The sequence below is a fragment of the Ipomoea triloba genome, chromosome 15 (assembly GCF_003576645.1).
Source record: "Ipomoea triloba cultivar NCNSP0323 chromosome 15, ASM357664v1".
Classification (NCBI taxonomy): Eukaryota; Viridiplantae; Streptophyta; class Magnoliopsida; order Solanales; family Convolvulaceae; genus Ipomoea; species Ipomoea triloba.
The window spans coordinates 11,823,342-11,838,612 of record NC_044930.1 but is presented as its reverse complement, the minus strand read 5'-3'; the positions used below and the strand labels follow the sequence as shown (position 1 = coordinate 11,838,612).

The window sequence follows — 15,271 nt, the reverse complement described above, 5'->3', positions numbered from 1 at the left end:
GGTGCTACCTAATGAAGCTAACCACATCGCAAGGGTGTCAAAGGGGTCAGTGCACACACAACCCACCGATAATCCATTCCCTTCAAGGCCAAGTGCGACACCAACAAACTTACTTTGATTAGTGAAGTATACCCAAGCTAAGGTAGAAGTCAATTCGCTTAGAAGGTCGAATTGATGTGGAGGTGAAGAATGCAAACCGAGGTCACTAGGAGTACGAAACTAATCGTTTGGCACGGGCCAAATCTACCTTGGATTGATTGGGCACTTGGGTACCGGTCCAAAACTGCTTATAATTGGCGATGAACACATCTTAACGAGGGAAGTCTAACACGAGAAGGACATGTCATGAGCCTTGGGCCAAAGGTTATCACTCAAGTTGATGTGCACTCATAGACCAAAGCCTAGAGGCCCAATCCCATGATCGAGACGAGGAAGCCGACATCAAAGACAACCATGAGGTCGTCACTCAAGTTAAAGGGTGCTCAGGGGTCCACCCCAATTTAGTTTGAATCGAGAAATCAAACATAGTAACACATGTCTTGAATTGTTGCTATTTTAAAAGAGGGGTAGGGCTTCATTCCATATGTCGACATTAGCTCTTCGAGGGTATTGAGAGATCCAACCTCTTCCTACATTGGGATGTTAAGAGAATGTGCTCACCCCATAGCTAAGCTCGAGTACTTTATGATGAAGAACTCCCTTGCTTATACCCAACTCATGATTGTCGAGCTTACGTCAAAATACTTGCCTCACTCAACAAAGCTGAGGACATGATTTTGTGCCAAGAGCTCGTCTTGATCCAAGAAGTCGAGTTAGTGAATTTTTCAGTTTGCATTAAATAGTTTGCCAAGCTCTGGAAGCTGAGGTCATGGTTTCTCGAGTTCGTGCCGAAAGACTCACCTCGTCTAGGAAAGCTAAGCCCATGAATTGCTAAGCTCGCAGCGAATGACTAACCCAACCCCAAGGTCGGATCGCGGTTAGGCGACTCTAAGGTTGATCTTGGTGGGCCAATCCCATGGTTTCCCATGTTTCGTGGGAGTACTATCTAGCTTCAGGTGGATAAGCACATGTTTTCTTTTAATAGTTAGTTCACAAAAATAATCTCTATAACTCAATTTTTTTTTTTTTAATTTTCAAGGAGGGAATGGGGATCAAGTGACCCCATCCTCGATTATACAAGGCAATTTATACATAACTTCCGTGTAACCACCCATGCGATTTGGGTGCTACCCATTCAGGACGGGCAATTACAACCCTAGTTGACTGCATTGCGCGGCTTATCTCTACTGACCTTGTGGGTCTGACTCAACCTCTTGGCCTTGAGTTAGACCACCTTGAGCTAACCTCATGGTCGGCCTTGTCTGGGTCGATTCATCTCTCTGGGGTCAGTTCTTCATTTTCCTTTGGGTTGGTTTGCTTCAGCCCGAATCCATGCTTAGTATATCTATCATCGGTCCTCCACTCTTCGAGTTAGGAGTTGTTAGCAAAAGAGAATTTTCTCGACTCGTGACCCATGCCAACCTCATTGTGCAATTTCATAGGCAACCTCGGGATTCATAACTGCTCATGTTTTTTGACCATATCCCGCTTGTGTCAGGTTTGCCAACGACTGCTTGAGTCCATCTTCGCCAAGGGTGATCTTGCTCGCTGGTGAGGCCATTTGGTTTGGAGCCCCTTAGACTTTGGACTCTAGTTTATCTTGAACTATTTGTCACTTTGGACTCTTCTTTAATTTGAACTTTTCCTCTATAATGGCCTTGGGAACTCCAACAATCACTTCCTCTCCCCCAAGTCTCATTATTAAACCTTGTCATTCTCCATGCACCTTTATTTTGAATTTCAAACATGAAGACCCCCCCCCCCCTTTCCCTCGAATAAGTCTTATAAAATCTTACCCTCACCTCATCTCCCTCTTTATTGGTTCCCCACCCGACCGTGTCTTCTCTCGTCTGAGCCCACCGTTAAGCTTCCGAGTCCAAGTCGCCTCGCCTTCCTAGGTTGGGTTAGTCTACTTTCTTTTTCTTCTCTTATGTACTAGACCACCCTCCCATTTTTATGCATAAAATCCCACTTAACCAATTCCTAAATTTAATTGACCTTTCGAAACTCCTAATATATTTTGATGATGAGTCTAACCTTGGCAAACTCCCCCACCCGACATAAAAAAAAAAATAGTTTGAGTTCAATCATATTAACTACTTGGAGAGGATTTGTTGACAAAGAGAGTATTCAAATAACCAATAAATTGAAGCGGGAAACTACCCATAATATCTTTGAACTACATCATAGTTGTTCACTTTAAATGTAAATTGTATTTCTTTATTAAGATTATTTAAAATGTTTAAATTTTTAATACTTTATCTAATCTTATTCCATAAACTAGGATTTCTCTATCCATAAGAATTCATTCAACAATAATGGTTGAACCCAATGAACCCCAAGTAGAAAACCTAAAGGAGTGATATGATTTTATATTGATAATAATATATAAATGTTAATTAGATCATTATAGCTATATTTAAAAATCATTATTAAAATGTCAATGTAGAAAAATAGAACATCATGACACACTTGACTCTTTGAAAAGATGCCGAGGCTACAATAATGATGCAACCAATTTGGCAAATCTAGAAAATGAAGAAATTTTAAAATAGCCACTGTTGTTGCATTCATTAATCCTGTATGTAAAATACTTATTCTGCATTCATTAAATATATTAGAACTAATATAAATTTGCAATTCATTTTATCTTCTAGACTCAAGCTGCTTAGATTAAAGGCAAAACCAACATCAACATTGACAACAAAAACACTTGGTATATAGGATGTAGCACTGTTTAAAAAAAAGTTATGCACAAAGTGACAAACAATTTAACTTCAAGGTTAGTATCAATTTAATTAAAAAAAAAAAAAAGACATACACACGCACAAGTACTACACTCATTCATATTAATTTCAAAAATATGAATTTAAAAATGAACATGTGCAAAATGGATTTGAAAATTGTTGATGAAACTAGACTACTAGACACATTGCAGCATCAATATTCAGACTACCTTCAGAGTTATTGTTGTTACTATGAAGTAATTAAGTTATGAAAATAGAACAAGAGGTACTACTCATGAACCTTCTACAAATATAATAAATATTAATATTTTATTCAATACTTCCACATGAAACATGTAGGGGAAAAAACTACCATTGCAAATATCAATAGGCGCATGCAAGATCAAGAGTTCATAGTACAACTAAGATCTAGTCATATACACAACAAGGCAAATCCATAGCTTCCTACACCTTAATCTCATTGCATGACAGTGTCATCTATGCTATCACCAGTAACCTAATTACAAATGACACACTACCAACAAAAAAGAAGAGGACACATAGTGAAAATGAAAACAATGACAATGCTATCCAAATTAAGGTGAATTAAGAAGACTTATAAAAATTCAAATCAAAAGTAGTATTTATTTAGACTGTCGTTTGTAGACTATTAATTTTACAAAGTTGCAAACATTTATTTTAGTGACAATTATAATGAATCTCCTATATTATATTGTAATCATATACTTTGTATTACCTATTTAAATAAACAAATTCGATATTCAATTACTTAAACATAAACTTCTCCTATATAATCTTGCATTGATATACTTTGAAATTGTTGAGATATTCAAAGATATTAATCATATTGTGTGGTTTTTCCCATGTATCTCTTTGTTTCCCAAAAACATATGCATTTATTGTCTCATATTTTCAATATATTGTTGGCACTATATATGCAGTGTTTGTATTGAGGTTTGCACAGATACAACAACACATCAGTTTTTCCTCTTCTTCTTGTTTGTTTGTATTCTACATGGTATCAAAGGCTAAGGTTTATATTTGCGCATAAACTCATCAATGGCTGACGACGAGCAATCGTTGGTGTCGCCTCCCCAACCTCACTCCAAAATTGAACCAAACTCTTCCTTTTACCTTAGTCCTCAAGATCGACCAATGATTTCATAACCCCTACATGTTTGGTTGAAAATAATTGTGATGATTGGGCCATTGACGTACAAACGACGTTGGAGGCACGATGAAAATTTGATTTCCTTGACGGAACGGTCATTGAATCTACTCCGCCTTGTTCCCAGTTTGATTGGGCCACAATCAGTGCTATGCTTTTTATTTTTTTGGCTAATGAACACCATTAATCCTGATGTAAAACGCTCTCTTGGTAAATATAGGATGCTAAAAATTTTTTGGGATACTCTCAATAAAAGATTTGCATTGACTAATGGGCCATGCATTCAACAATTAAAGTTATCTATTGCTAAATGTAACCAGTCTAAAAATGTTAGTCTCGAAGGGTTTAGGGAACGAATCTATAGGGGGGGGGAGTGAATAGATTCGTTAGATTTTGAATAAATCTTTACGAATCATTAAGTGTAAACTTAACAACTCGCTCAGAGTTTGTATGCACAGTGAAAATTAGTTAACTTTTTTTTAAAAGGTATTTTCACGTAGGTTTGATTGATAAGAATTAAGGTATGAATGTGGATAAGGATATGCAAGCATAAATATAAAAGAGAGAGAGAGAGAGAGAGTGTGTGTGTTTTTATAGTGGTTCGACTGTTAACTAAGGCTACTCCACTCTTTTTCACAACTTGTGAAGATTTGCACTATCTCCTTAGTACGAAACACACTCCAAGATTGCTCCTTGACACAGAGCTAGACACAATCTTGCACAAAAAGTTTTTTCGACTTCCTCCAAGTCTACTCCGCCTCTATTTACTATCCAAGCAGAGGAAACACGATTGAAGAAATGAGTTCTCTTCTTCCTCACACTGAAGAGCTTGGCTTGGAATCTAGATGAGAATCTTTGTAGCAACACAAGTTTTCTTCATAAATCTAGACAAGAACTTTAAAAAATATCTCTCTTAAACTGGTCACAAATAACTTGATGTTTCAACAAAGCTTTAGCACTCGAATATTTTTCAAAAGACCAACACCTTCTTTAGTGAGTGAAGAGGGTATTATAGGCATGAAAATTTGTTCCGTTGGAGGGAAGACAAAGTTTCAAAAGCCTATTGACCAGTGAGTAGAGACCGCGGGGTAATTTGAATGTATGTGAGTTTCTGACTTTCCAGCTGTTAGGTCCATAAAATGCGCTAAACTTTAAGGTTTCAGATTGTTTACGCTCAAAGAATGTGTCTGGCTTGTCCTATTGAGTTGTTAGCTGTGATGTCGACTTGATCCTTTTGTCCACTCGGATGCGATTGGTTGACTTTACCAATCGTCCCTTAACGTCTTGTTGAAAGACTTATCTACTTGGCCGTAACCCGACCAGATCTCACATACTCTGTTCATGTGTTGTCTCAATTCATGCAGGAGCCGCATAATGAGCACTGGAAGCAGCTATGAGAGTTGTCCGTTATTTGAAAGGTACCCCAAGTCAAGGGATTCTCCTACGAGCAGACAATGATCTAACATTACATGGATGATGTGATTCGGATCCAGCCACATATCCTACTACTCAACGATCTCTTACTAGTTAGTTGGTGTTTCTTGGCTATTCTCCAATCTCGTGGAAAACAAAGAAACAAAATACCGTTTCTCGTTCTTCCGTAGAAGCGGAATACAGATCTATGGTGGTCATTACTCGTGAACTCAAATGATTAAAGGGTTTGTTGTTAAGCCTGGGGGTTCTTCATCGCGAAACTATAAAATTGTTTTGCGACAGCAATTGACTCTTCATATTGCAAAGAATACGGTCTTTCATGAACGAACAAAACACATTGAAGTGGATTGTCATTTTGTTCGATATGCAATTAAAGATTGTTTGATTTTTCCTTCCTATTTCCTACCAATTCGCAATTAGCTGATATCTTCACAAAAGGCTCTTGGGCAAATGCAATTTGAATTTATTCTTCACAAGTTGGGCATTATATTTCATATTTGCATGCTCTAACTTCAGAGGGGGAGTGGGGGGGGGGGTGTTGAGATATTTAAATATATTAATCATCTTGTGTGGTGTTTCCCATGTGTCTCTTTATTTTCCCAATATAATATGTATTTATTGTCTCATATTTTCAATATCTTTCTTTCTTCCCATATTTTCAATATCTTGTTGGCATTATATATGCAGTGATTGTATTGAGGTTTGTGCATATACAATAACACATAAGTTTTTCCTCTTCTTCTTGTTTGTCTGTATTTGATAGAAATACTTATTTAAATATAAACATATGACATTAATTCTTGTTTGTTTGTATTCTACAGAAATACTTATTTAAATATAAACATATGGCCTGTCAAAAAAATATATATAAACATATGACATTAACACATTAACACAATGCGGGTGTAAAATTAGTAAATTAAAAAGGGATTAAAATTTGAAAAAGTAAACCAAACTTGAAATTAACTGAGGGAAATTACTAATTTAGTGATTTAATCCGTCTTAATATCTCATAGGAATAATGGTCAAATAGGCCACCGAACTACACACGAAACTACAATCAGGCCATCGAACTAAAAAATAATGCAATTGGGTCCATAAACTACACAAATTCATGCAAATTAACCCAAAGTGACTTGTTGACTTGATCTTCCGGTTACCAACTTTAAAAATAATATTTTAAAATAATTTTAAATAAAATAATTAATTAAAATTAAATTTAAGAAAAAAAATAGAACTACCGCAGGATCTTCCTTTTCTTAAAATTTTTTTTAATTAATTCTTTTATTTAAAATTATTTTAAAATATTATTTTTAAAGTTGGTAACTGGAAGATCAAGTCAAACAAGTCAATTTGAATTAATTTGCATGAATTTGTGTAGTTCAGAGACCCAATTACATTGTTTTTGAGTTCGATGACTTAATTGCAATTTCGTGTACAGTTCGATGATCTATTTGATCCTTATTCCTATCTCATAATACCACACCAAACCAAACAAGCCCTTAAATGGTATAAAAGGCCAACCTCCCCAACTCCCTAAGGCCCCTGGAACCTACCTCCTTTGCGGGGCCCACACAGTGTTTGGGGTTGGCCATCTATACGTACAAACGTTTCATATTTCCACATTCTATAAGCGTTTCGAGTTTTATCGTTGAATCAATCGAAAGACAATCCGAACGCGGCGCTAGTAGATCGTTTATCGGTCGATCTACGCATCGATCCAATCGCTGGCTTTGTAGAATTTTTTTTCTTTTCTTTTTTTTTTTTTCATTTCTTCTGCTTCTTTCACCTCTTTCCTTGATTCCTTGGGTCTGCTATTCGGATCGGAGCTTCGTTCGCAATCGGATCGTAGCTTAGGTAAGGAAAGATGTTCTTGGTCGATTGGTTCTACGGAATTCTTGCATCCCTTGGGCTCTGGCAGAAGGAGGCCAAGATCTTGTTCTTGGGCCTCGACAATGCCGGGAAAACCACCTTGCTCCATATGTTGAAAGATGAGGTCTTTTCATTTCCCTTTCTAATTTCCCTTTTCTGTTTCTATTCTTTGTAAATTCATGTTCGCTTTGATATTTGTATATCTGAAGCTATGTCACTCGCTACTGTAGAATTTACACCATTTCCTGTGTGAAGAGCCTTATGGTGATTAGGTTACATCTTGTTCAGTTTTAGGTTTAATTGGTTTTGTTATAAATATTCGTTTGGATTTTGATAATCTATTGGGATTGAAACACCAGCGACTTTTTCAGGAAATTTTTGGATGTTTGGTTGTATATTTCCTTTAATTTGGTTGGAATAAGATTTAGTTATTTGACTATTTCTCAAATTGTCTGATTTTGTAGAGAAGAGTGAAATGACCTTTTCCATTTCATATTTCTTATGGAAAAATAAATTCTTCAGCTAGATATTTTTTTTTTAATTTAATTTGTTTAGGGGATGAGATATTACTGATTCTTTGGGTATCATTGCTTATTGGTTAATGGGTTTGAGTGATTAGATCTTTTTATTTTGAAATGTTGGAATTGGGCAGAGATTGGTTCAACATCAACCAACACAATACCCAACATCTGAGGAGCTGAGTATTGGGAAAATCAAGTTCAAAGCTTTTGACTTGGGAGGGCATCAGATTGCTCGCCGTGTTTGGAAAGACTATTATGCTAAGGTATTTTCTGTTTGTTTCCTTCTCACTCCTGGTTTGCTAATTGCATGTTTGAATGATACTTCGCCCCCTAGATTTGAAATGTGTCAGTTGTTTTTAGAGGAGAAACTATTGTGTGTTTCTGTATGTGCTCATAATTGGTTATATACTTAAGGGAAAGAACAGCTTGAGAATAGAGAGGCAAAAGGGGAGAGAACAATTTGATCCATAAGATAGACGCCAAAAAATATATTTATAGTTTGAATCAGTGTGTTTTATTGTGTTAATATCTTGTCCTTTGCAGTGTTCTAGTTTCTCACTTAGTATTTGACGTACTATGAAATCCCTGGAATTAAGCAGTTTGTAGCAATATATCTCTTGCCCCGTTTCATTTCAATTGATTTTTTCTGCGTTTGACCTGCCAATTACCAAATGTATTCCCCCCCTTTAGTCAGTAGTGGAAATTATCATTTCAATGTCTCATGCTTGTTGTATATAATGTTCATTTTATGTGAAGGTGGATGCGGTTGTTTATTTGGTGGATGCCTATGATAAAGAAAGATTTGCAGAATCAAAGAAAGAGTTGGATGCTCTCCTCTCTGATGAGTCCCTGGCCAATGTACCTTTCCTGATTTTGGGTAATAAGATTGACATCCCATATGCTGCCTCTGAAGATGAATTGCGTTACCACATGGGGTTGACAGGCATCACCACTGGCAAGGGAAAGGTGAACCTGGCAGAGTCCAACGTTCGCCCACTCGAGGTATTCATGTGCAGCATAGTCCGCAAGATGGGTTATGGAGAAGGCTTCAAATGGATGTCTCAATACATAAAGTAATTAGGCAGTGAGATTCTGTTATTCTGTTTCCTGTTCTGTTTTTCTTTACTGGACTTAGAGTTGGACATGTCTGTTTGAAAGCGCTGCTGGATATCTCTCTTGTTCCGGTTTTTTGGTGAAATGACAGAACCAAATCTTCTATTTTACTTCATCTGATCTGAAATTTGAGATGGATCTGGTAATCTAATAGTGAAATTTAAAGCTGTTCCTTGTCAGACACAGCAGGAAAATTTTGATAATAATGTCTTACCCATATCTCAGTTTATTTGCCTTAACTTCTATACTCATTCTTAGTAAAAATGATTGGATTTAGCTTTGCCCATTATCTCCCTAACATCTTTTATCCTCTGTGCTTTCTCTATTGTGCTTATAAGTCACCGAATGAACTTGGAATCTGTCGTGTTAAACATAACAGAAAACCCAAATCATATATTGCTAGTTAGGAATTATGATTACAGGGTTATCTTGAGCTTTAACAAGTTCATGTGATGGTGTGCAGTAGAGACTCAATTCTTGATATTGAATCATAAATGTTGAGAATGGCTTGCAAGTTGCCTATGTGGCTATGTGTCTGTCTTGTTTAATGAGAATCTCTTCAGTTTTGCCTCTTTTGCTGGATTCTTTACTCTTTGGCCAAGCATGTTGTTGGGAATCTTTGTAAAACCTTAACCTAGGCTGGTGAGAATCAAGTGCATGCTAAAGAGAGTAGTTCAAAAAGTCTACCGATTAGAGTAATACGCATTCGTGTACTGCCTCATGCTTCCATGCAAGGGCCAAGTATCTCTATACATGTGGAGTTATGGGTCAGCAAAATTACCGAAAAATCAACGAAAATAACTGAACCGACAGAAAATTTTGATTTTTGGTAGGGCGTTGATTATCAAGTTTCTAAAAGAAAACTGGTTATTTGGCTATTCAGGTTTTAGTCGGTTATGGATGTTCAAAATTTACGGTAACCGACGACAAATATATACCATTAATGATATATGCCACTAATGATATATATATGGTGGACTCAAGGGAACACTAGCATATATATATGTGTGTGTGTGTTATTTATAGTTTAGCCCAATAGATGGTCACTACATAAGCAAAGCCCAATGCTTTATCAACCCAATAGCCAAATGCTTATTGCAATCTGCCCAATGACAAATTATGCTATGGACTCGGGTCCACCTTACAAGGTGGACTCAAGTCAATATTCACAATCTTAAAACTCATGTTCACAATTTTAGAACTCTATTTTCATAATTTTAAAACTCTATATTCACAATTTTTAATCTCAATATACAAAATTACATTACTCAATATTTACAATTTTTGAACTCTATATTCATAATTTTGTTATATAGATTCAAAAATTGTGTTATACTATTCAATATAGAGTTCTGAAATTGTGAATATAGAGTTCTATAATTGTGAATATAGAGTTCAAAAATTGTGAACATAAAGTTTAAAAATTGTAAATATAGAGTTTTAAAATTGTGAACATGAACCTGTGTCCACCTTGCAAGGTACCCAAGTCCATGACATAACAACCGCTGCCCCAACACCAACAATCTAACACTATTACACTAACACCCCTTCAACAAATCCCTAATTCAACATTTCACCCCACAAAAGCCCTAGTTTCATAGTCTCTTTCACCCGTTTTAGGCTTCATTGGTATCTCAGTTTGACATTCTCTCGTTTAGTGACTCCGCCCTCTCTACCCTTTTACTATCCCGGTTCGAAAATCCTTACAAAGACGCTCACAAGTGACCTTCGAGGATTCTCAGTTCACGTAATTGATTTTCGACACCCGCTGTTAACTCTCAGCCCATTGGTATCATCTCCTTGGTATTCACTTCTTCAAAGCTCATTCTGCCCAAGTTACTCTCTCACATACTTGCTCCAAGGTAATTTCGTGTTGGTGGCTTCGCTCATCGGCGTCTTCTCTTTGAACTTGGAAATACTTGAAAGTTGAAATTTTAAGAGTTATGATTTTGGATTGTAGCTTGTGTGTTTTAGAATTGAATATATGATATTATATTGTAATAGTATAATTTTATTTATTTGAAATTTACATTGTTTTGTGCAATCCTCGATTATTCGGTAACTGGTATAATCGATCGAAACTAACTTATTCAGTTTCGATCGGTTATGTATAAATAATCGGTCAATTACCATCGGTTATGAGGATTAAAAAACTTCAATTAGTTAGTCAGTTTTTGGTTGGTTATTGACTATAACTGATCGATGCTCACCCTATGCGGAATGGTTATAGTATTCAACAAACTCAAGGTCTTCACCATTTATTATGGTGTAATAGTGGGTATAAAAGTAATGGGTGATGCCAAGCACCTTGTGCTTAGTAGCCACCTCTTTGACTCTTCTCGATGGTATGTTACAGGACCGAACCCCAATAGTGGAGTATTGATTTTTTGGACTTCAACAGATAAAAAATGCATGTTGAATAAAATACTACATTGTAAAAGAGTTGAGAGTACTAAAAAAAAAATAATGGGTGCTGATTCATACCTCGAAAGATAGAGAGAAGCATTTAAATAAAATCCCGCACTTAGGGCATACACACATTTTGCAACATACCACGATCAATAAATACATACCAAAATGCAATTGCATTTTTTCATTGCTTCAAAGCCCTTACTCTTGCCCAAATCAATGAATATGATTAGCTTAGTTTTCTCTCAAGTATTGGTTCTAACTGGAACTTGCCCCTATATATATAAAAGAAAATTCTACCATATTGGTTGACATGTTAACTCTTTATACCTACTACCACCCAAACATTGAGTTTGTATTGAGTATTAAATGATACAAATACAAAGCTTTATTGCTTTGCACTAGGTATAAGAGGCACGATGTCAATTGACACCATAGTCTTTCCCTATATATTCACAAACACCATTGGAAAGTATAATGTATTTTAGTAAAAGTAGTCTCTTTATTTGAAGCTAAAGACCTTGTGGCGGCAATACTGGCTCTTTGTACTTCATTTGGTTGAGAAAGTAGCTATGAACAGATACTACATTGTAACATAGTATTAAAAAAAAAAGTCTATTTGATAAGAAACATGAATAAAAAAGATCCCCATTTTCCCCTTTCAGAACACTAATGATGGATGATGATAGGATTTTAAGTTTACAAATAAAATAAATTATAAGACAAAATTTTAAGCATTCAAAAAACAAAATCACAAATTTTCAAGCATCTTATTAAACAAAAAAACAAAAAAAAAGAAAACCTTCAAGTAGCGACAGATTTCCATTAAATGGATCCCCATCTCATACACTTTAGGTGGATATGCAGATGGTATAAGAGCAGATTTGACAAATCCTTGTTCACTCCTAAATAGTACAATGTAAATATGTACAACCAAATATCACTATAGTCTTATATAAAAGAATTCTACTACATGAACTCTCTATCTCTACCCTTCACTTTTACAACAATGCAGTATCTGTTTATAACTACTTTCTCAACCTATTGAAGCACAAGAGTCAATATTGCCTGGACTGAGGCTCGAACCCACCACCTCCCATATAAAGGAAAGGGTTTGATGCCACTAAACTACAAGGTCCTTGGCGAGAGAGAGAGTAAATGTTGAGAGTAGAATTTAAGAGTTGTAGTATTTTCCGTGTATAAATGTTTAACTAAACATGATATGCTAGTTTATTGGTATAAATGTCCTTCTTCTTTATTAAAGTACTACGAACTCAATTACAATGTAGTATATGTCAATAAATATCTTAAAATCATAAGTTTGTGATTTTAAGACATCACAATTTGGTTTTTTATTCTCCTCACCTATCCCTTGAGCTTCACCCAAAACTTAGGGGTGTTAGCGAACAGAGCTTTCGACAAACTACTCGCGTTCGAGCTCGGTAAGCGTTCATTTATGTTCGTTTGTTAAGGTAAACGAACATTAACAAAAAAAATTTAGAGCTCGATTAATAAACGAACAGAGTCTGAACAGTGGTAAGCTCGTTTGCTAAGTGTTCGCGAACAAGCTCGTTTGTGTTCGTTTAGTAATGTTCGCGAACAAGCTCGTTTAATGTTTGTTTAATAATGTTCGCAAACATGTTTACAAACATATAAATTGTTCATGAACATAGATTATTTATTGTTCACGAACAAATTGTGTTCATGAACATGTGTAGGGTTTGGTTATTAAATGTTCACGAACGTGTTCATTAACGTAAATGAACACGTTCGTGAACGTGTTCGTTAACGTTAATGAACACGTTCGTGAACGTGTTCGCGAACGTTAACGAACACTAACGAACGCTTAACAAACGAACACGAACAGGATTTTCAAAAACCTTAACAAATGAACACGAACACGAACACGAACACCCCAAAATCCTTAACAAACGAACACGAACAACCTCCGTTCGTTTATGTTCGGTTCGTTAACAGCCCTACCAAAACTCAGAAGTTTCTATGTAAATCAAAGACATCGGCTTTATTGTATAAAATAAACGAAATAAATCTAATCCAAAGATTAAGTATAAAAGTTTGAACAACTGGAATGTAAAGGGGATGTAGCTCAGATGGTAGAGCGCTCACTTAGCATGCGAGAGATACGGGGATCGATACCCCGCATCTCCATTTAGCGCTTATTTTTCGCGAAATTGATTTCTACTGCTGTGTGCCTTTGCATCAATAAAAATAAAAAGGCCCAATTGGCACGAGGCCACGAACACAATGATTCATTTCCCTTTTTATTTTCTTTTAAAATGAGTATGAGTGGCATAACATTGATTGATTGAATATTATTATCCCATTTTTCTATTTTTCTTTCACGTTAATGGTACACCTTAGGTGTGTTCGGTTCACACATAGGAATTGAAATCGAAATGGGTATTGAATACTTGATAACGGTAATGAGTTTTAGTAAAAGTATTTTACATGCTTGGTAGTAGGGTTTAATGTGAATGATTATTAATAGTTGGGGAAGAGGCTAAGAAGAAAGGATGAAACCCTTATTTTATTAGAGAATGAGTTTTGCAATTAAGGGGTAATCAAAACTCATAGTTGTGTTCTAAAAACATGTAAACCAAACAAATTGTGAATTCATTCTTCTTATTCCTTTCTCACGTACTCAACATACATATATATATTTTATTGTTTTATTATCTTTAGAGATTAAATATACATATTTATTATATTTCCCATTTAGTTAATTCATTTGCTATTTCTATTATTTCCCTATTATTCAACTTCTATAATTCTCAATTTTCGATTATTCGCTTCCGCATTATTCCGCTATATTCCTAACAAGAGAGACAAAAACGGCAAGCATGAGGTGGAGAGATGAAGACGGAAAGTTGTGTAAGAATGTGTACATGCGCTCGTCAAAACCGGAGAAATGGTCTGCACACATTTGAGCCACACATTATCTCAACAATCTCCACCTTGGATCAAATTTAACAATTGAAACACCCGACTAAATTCAAGCATTGCTTGAACTTAGTAATAGGAAGAGACTTTGTAAGCATGTCTGCTGGATTCTCCAATGTGTGAACCTTCTGGATAACAATATCTCCCGCAGCTACAACATCTCGGATAAAATGGTATCTGACATCAATGTGTTTGGTTTTGGCATGATATGTATCATTCTTGGTGAGATGGATAGCACTTTGACTATCTGAGAACACAACGGTCTGACCTTGTGAAACACCAAGCTCCATAACCAAACCTCGTAGCCAAGTAGCTTCTTTGACACCCTCTGTTGCTGCAATGTATTCCGCCTCAGTCGTAGATAACGCAGCAATAGACTGAAGCGTAGCTTTCCAACTAATAGCACAATTACAAAGAGTGAAAATATAACTGGAAAGCGATCGACGTCTGTCAAGATCACCACCATAATCAGAATCTACAAAGCCCATAATGTCAGTAGATGCAGAAGAACTCCGGTCAAAAACCAAGCCCAAAGAGGAAGTACCCTTTAGGTACCGTAGAATCCATTTAACAGCGTTCCAATGTTCCTTACCAGGGTTGTGCATATAACGGCTCACAACACTTACAGCATGAGCCAAATCAGGTCTAGTGCACACCATAGCATACATAAGACTACCAACAGCACTAGAGTAAGGAACTTTTGACATATAAGCCACATCAACATCAGATTTAGGGCATGAATCAGAAGACAACTTAAAATGTGCACCAAGTGGAGTAGACACAGGCTTACAATTAGACATATTGAATCGATCAAGCACCTTCTCAACATACTTTTTCTGGGATAGATAAAGTTTACCAGCTTGACGATCCATGTGTATCTCCATGCCAAGAATCTTCTTTGCTGCACCAAGATCTTTCATCTCAAACTCATTGCTTAGTTGAGACTT

The 15,271-nt window shown here is 36.1% G+C and overlaps 1 protein-coding gene and 1 non-coding gene across 2 annotated transcripts; both read left to right on the top strand.

The window, feature by feature from the left end:
* Positions 1-7,007: 7,007 nt before the first annotated feature.
* On the top strand, positions 7,008-9,133 carry LOC116007192 (GTP-binding protein SAR1A). Its single transcript, XM_031247800.1, has 3 exons — positions 7,008-7,444; positions 7,973-8,104; positions 8,598-9,133. The coding sequence occupies exons 1-3, from the start codon at positions 7,316-7,318 to the stop codon at positions 8,916-8,918; spliced, it is 582 nt and encodes a 193-aa protein (XP_031103660.1). The 5' UTR covers positions 7,008-7,315; the 3' UTR covers positions 8,919-9,133.
* A 4,326-nt stretch (positions 9,134-13,459) lies between these two features.
* On the top strand, positions 13,460-13,532 carry TRNAA-AGC. Its single transcript has one exon. It is a non-coding gene; the product is annotated as a tRNA-Ala (tRNA).
* Positions 13,533-15,271: the final 1,739 nt, after the last annotated feature.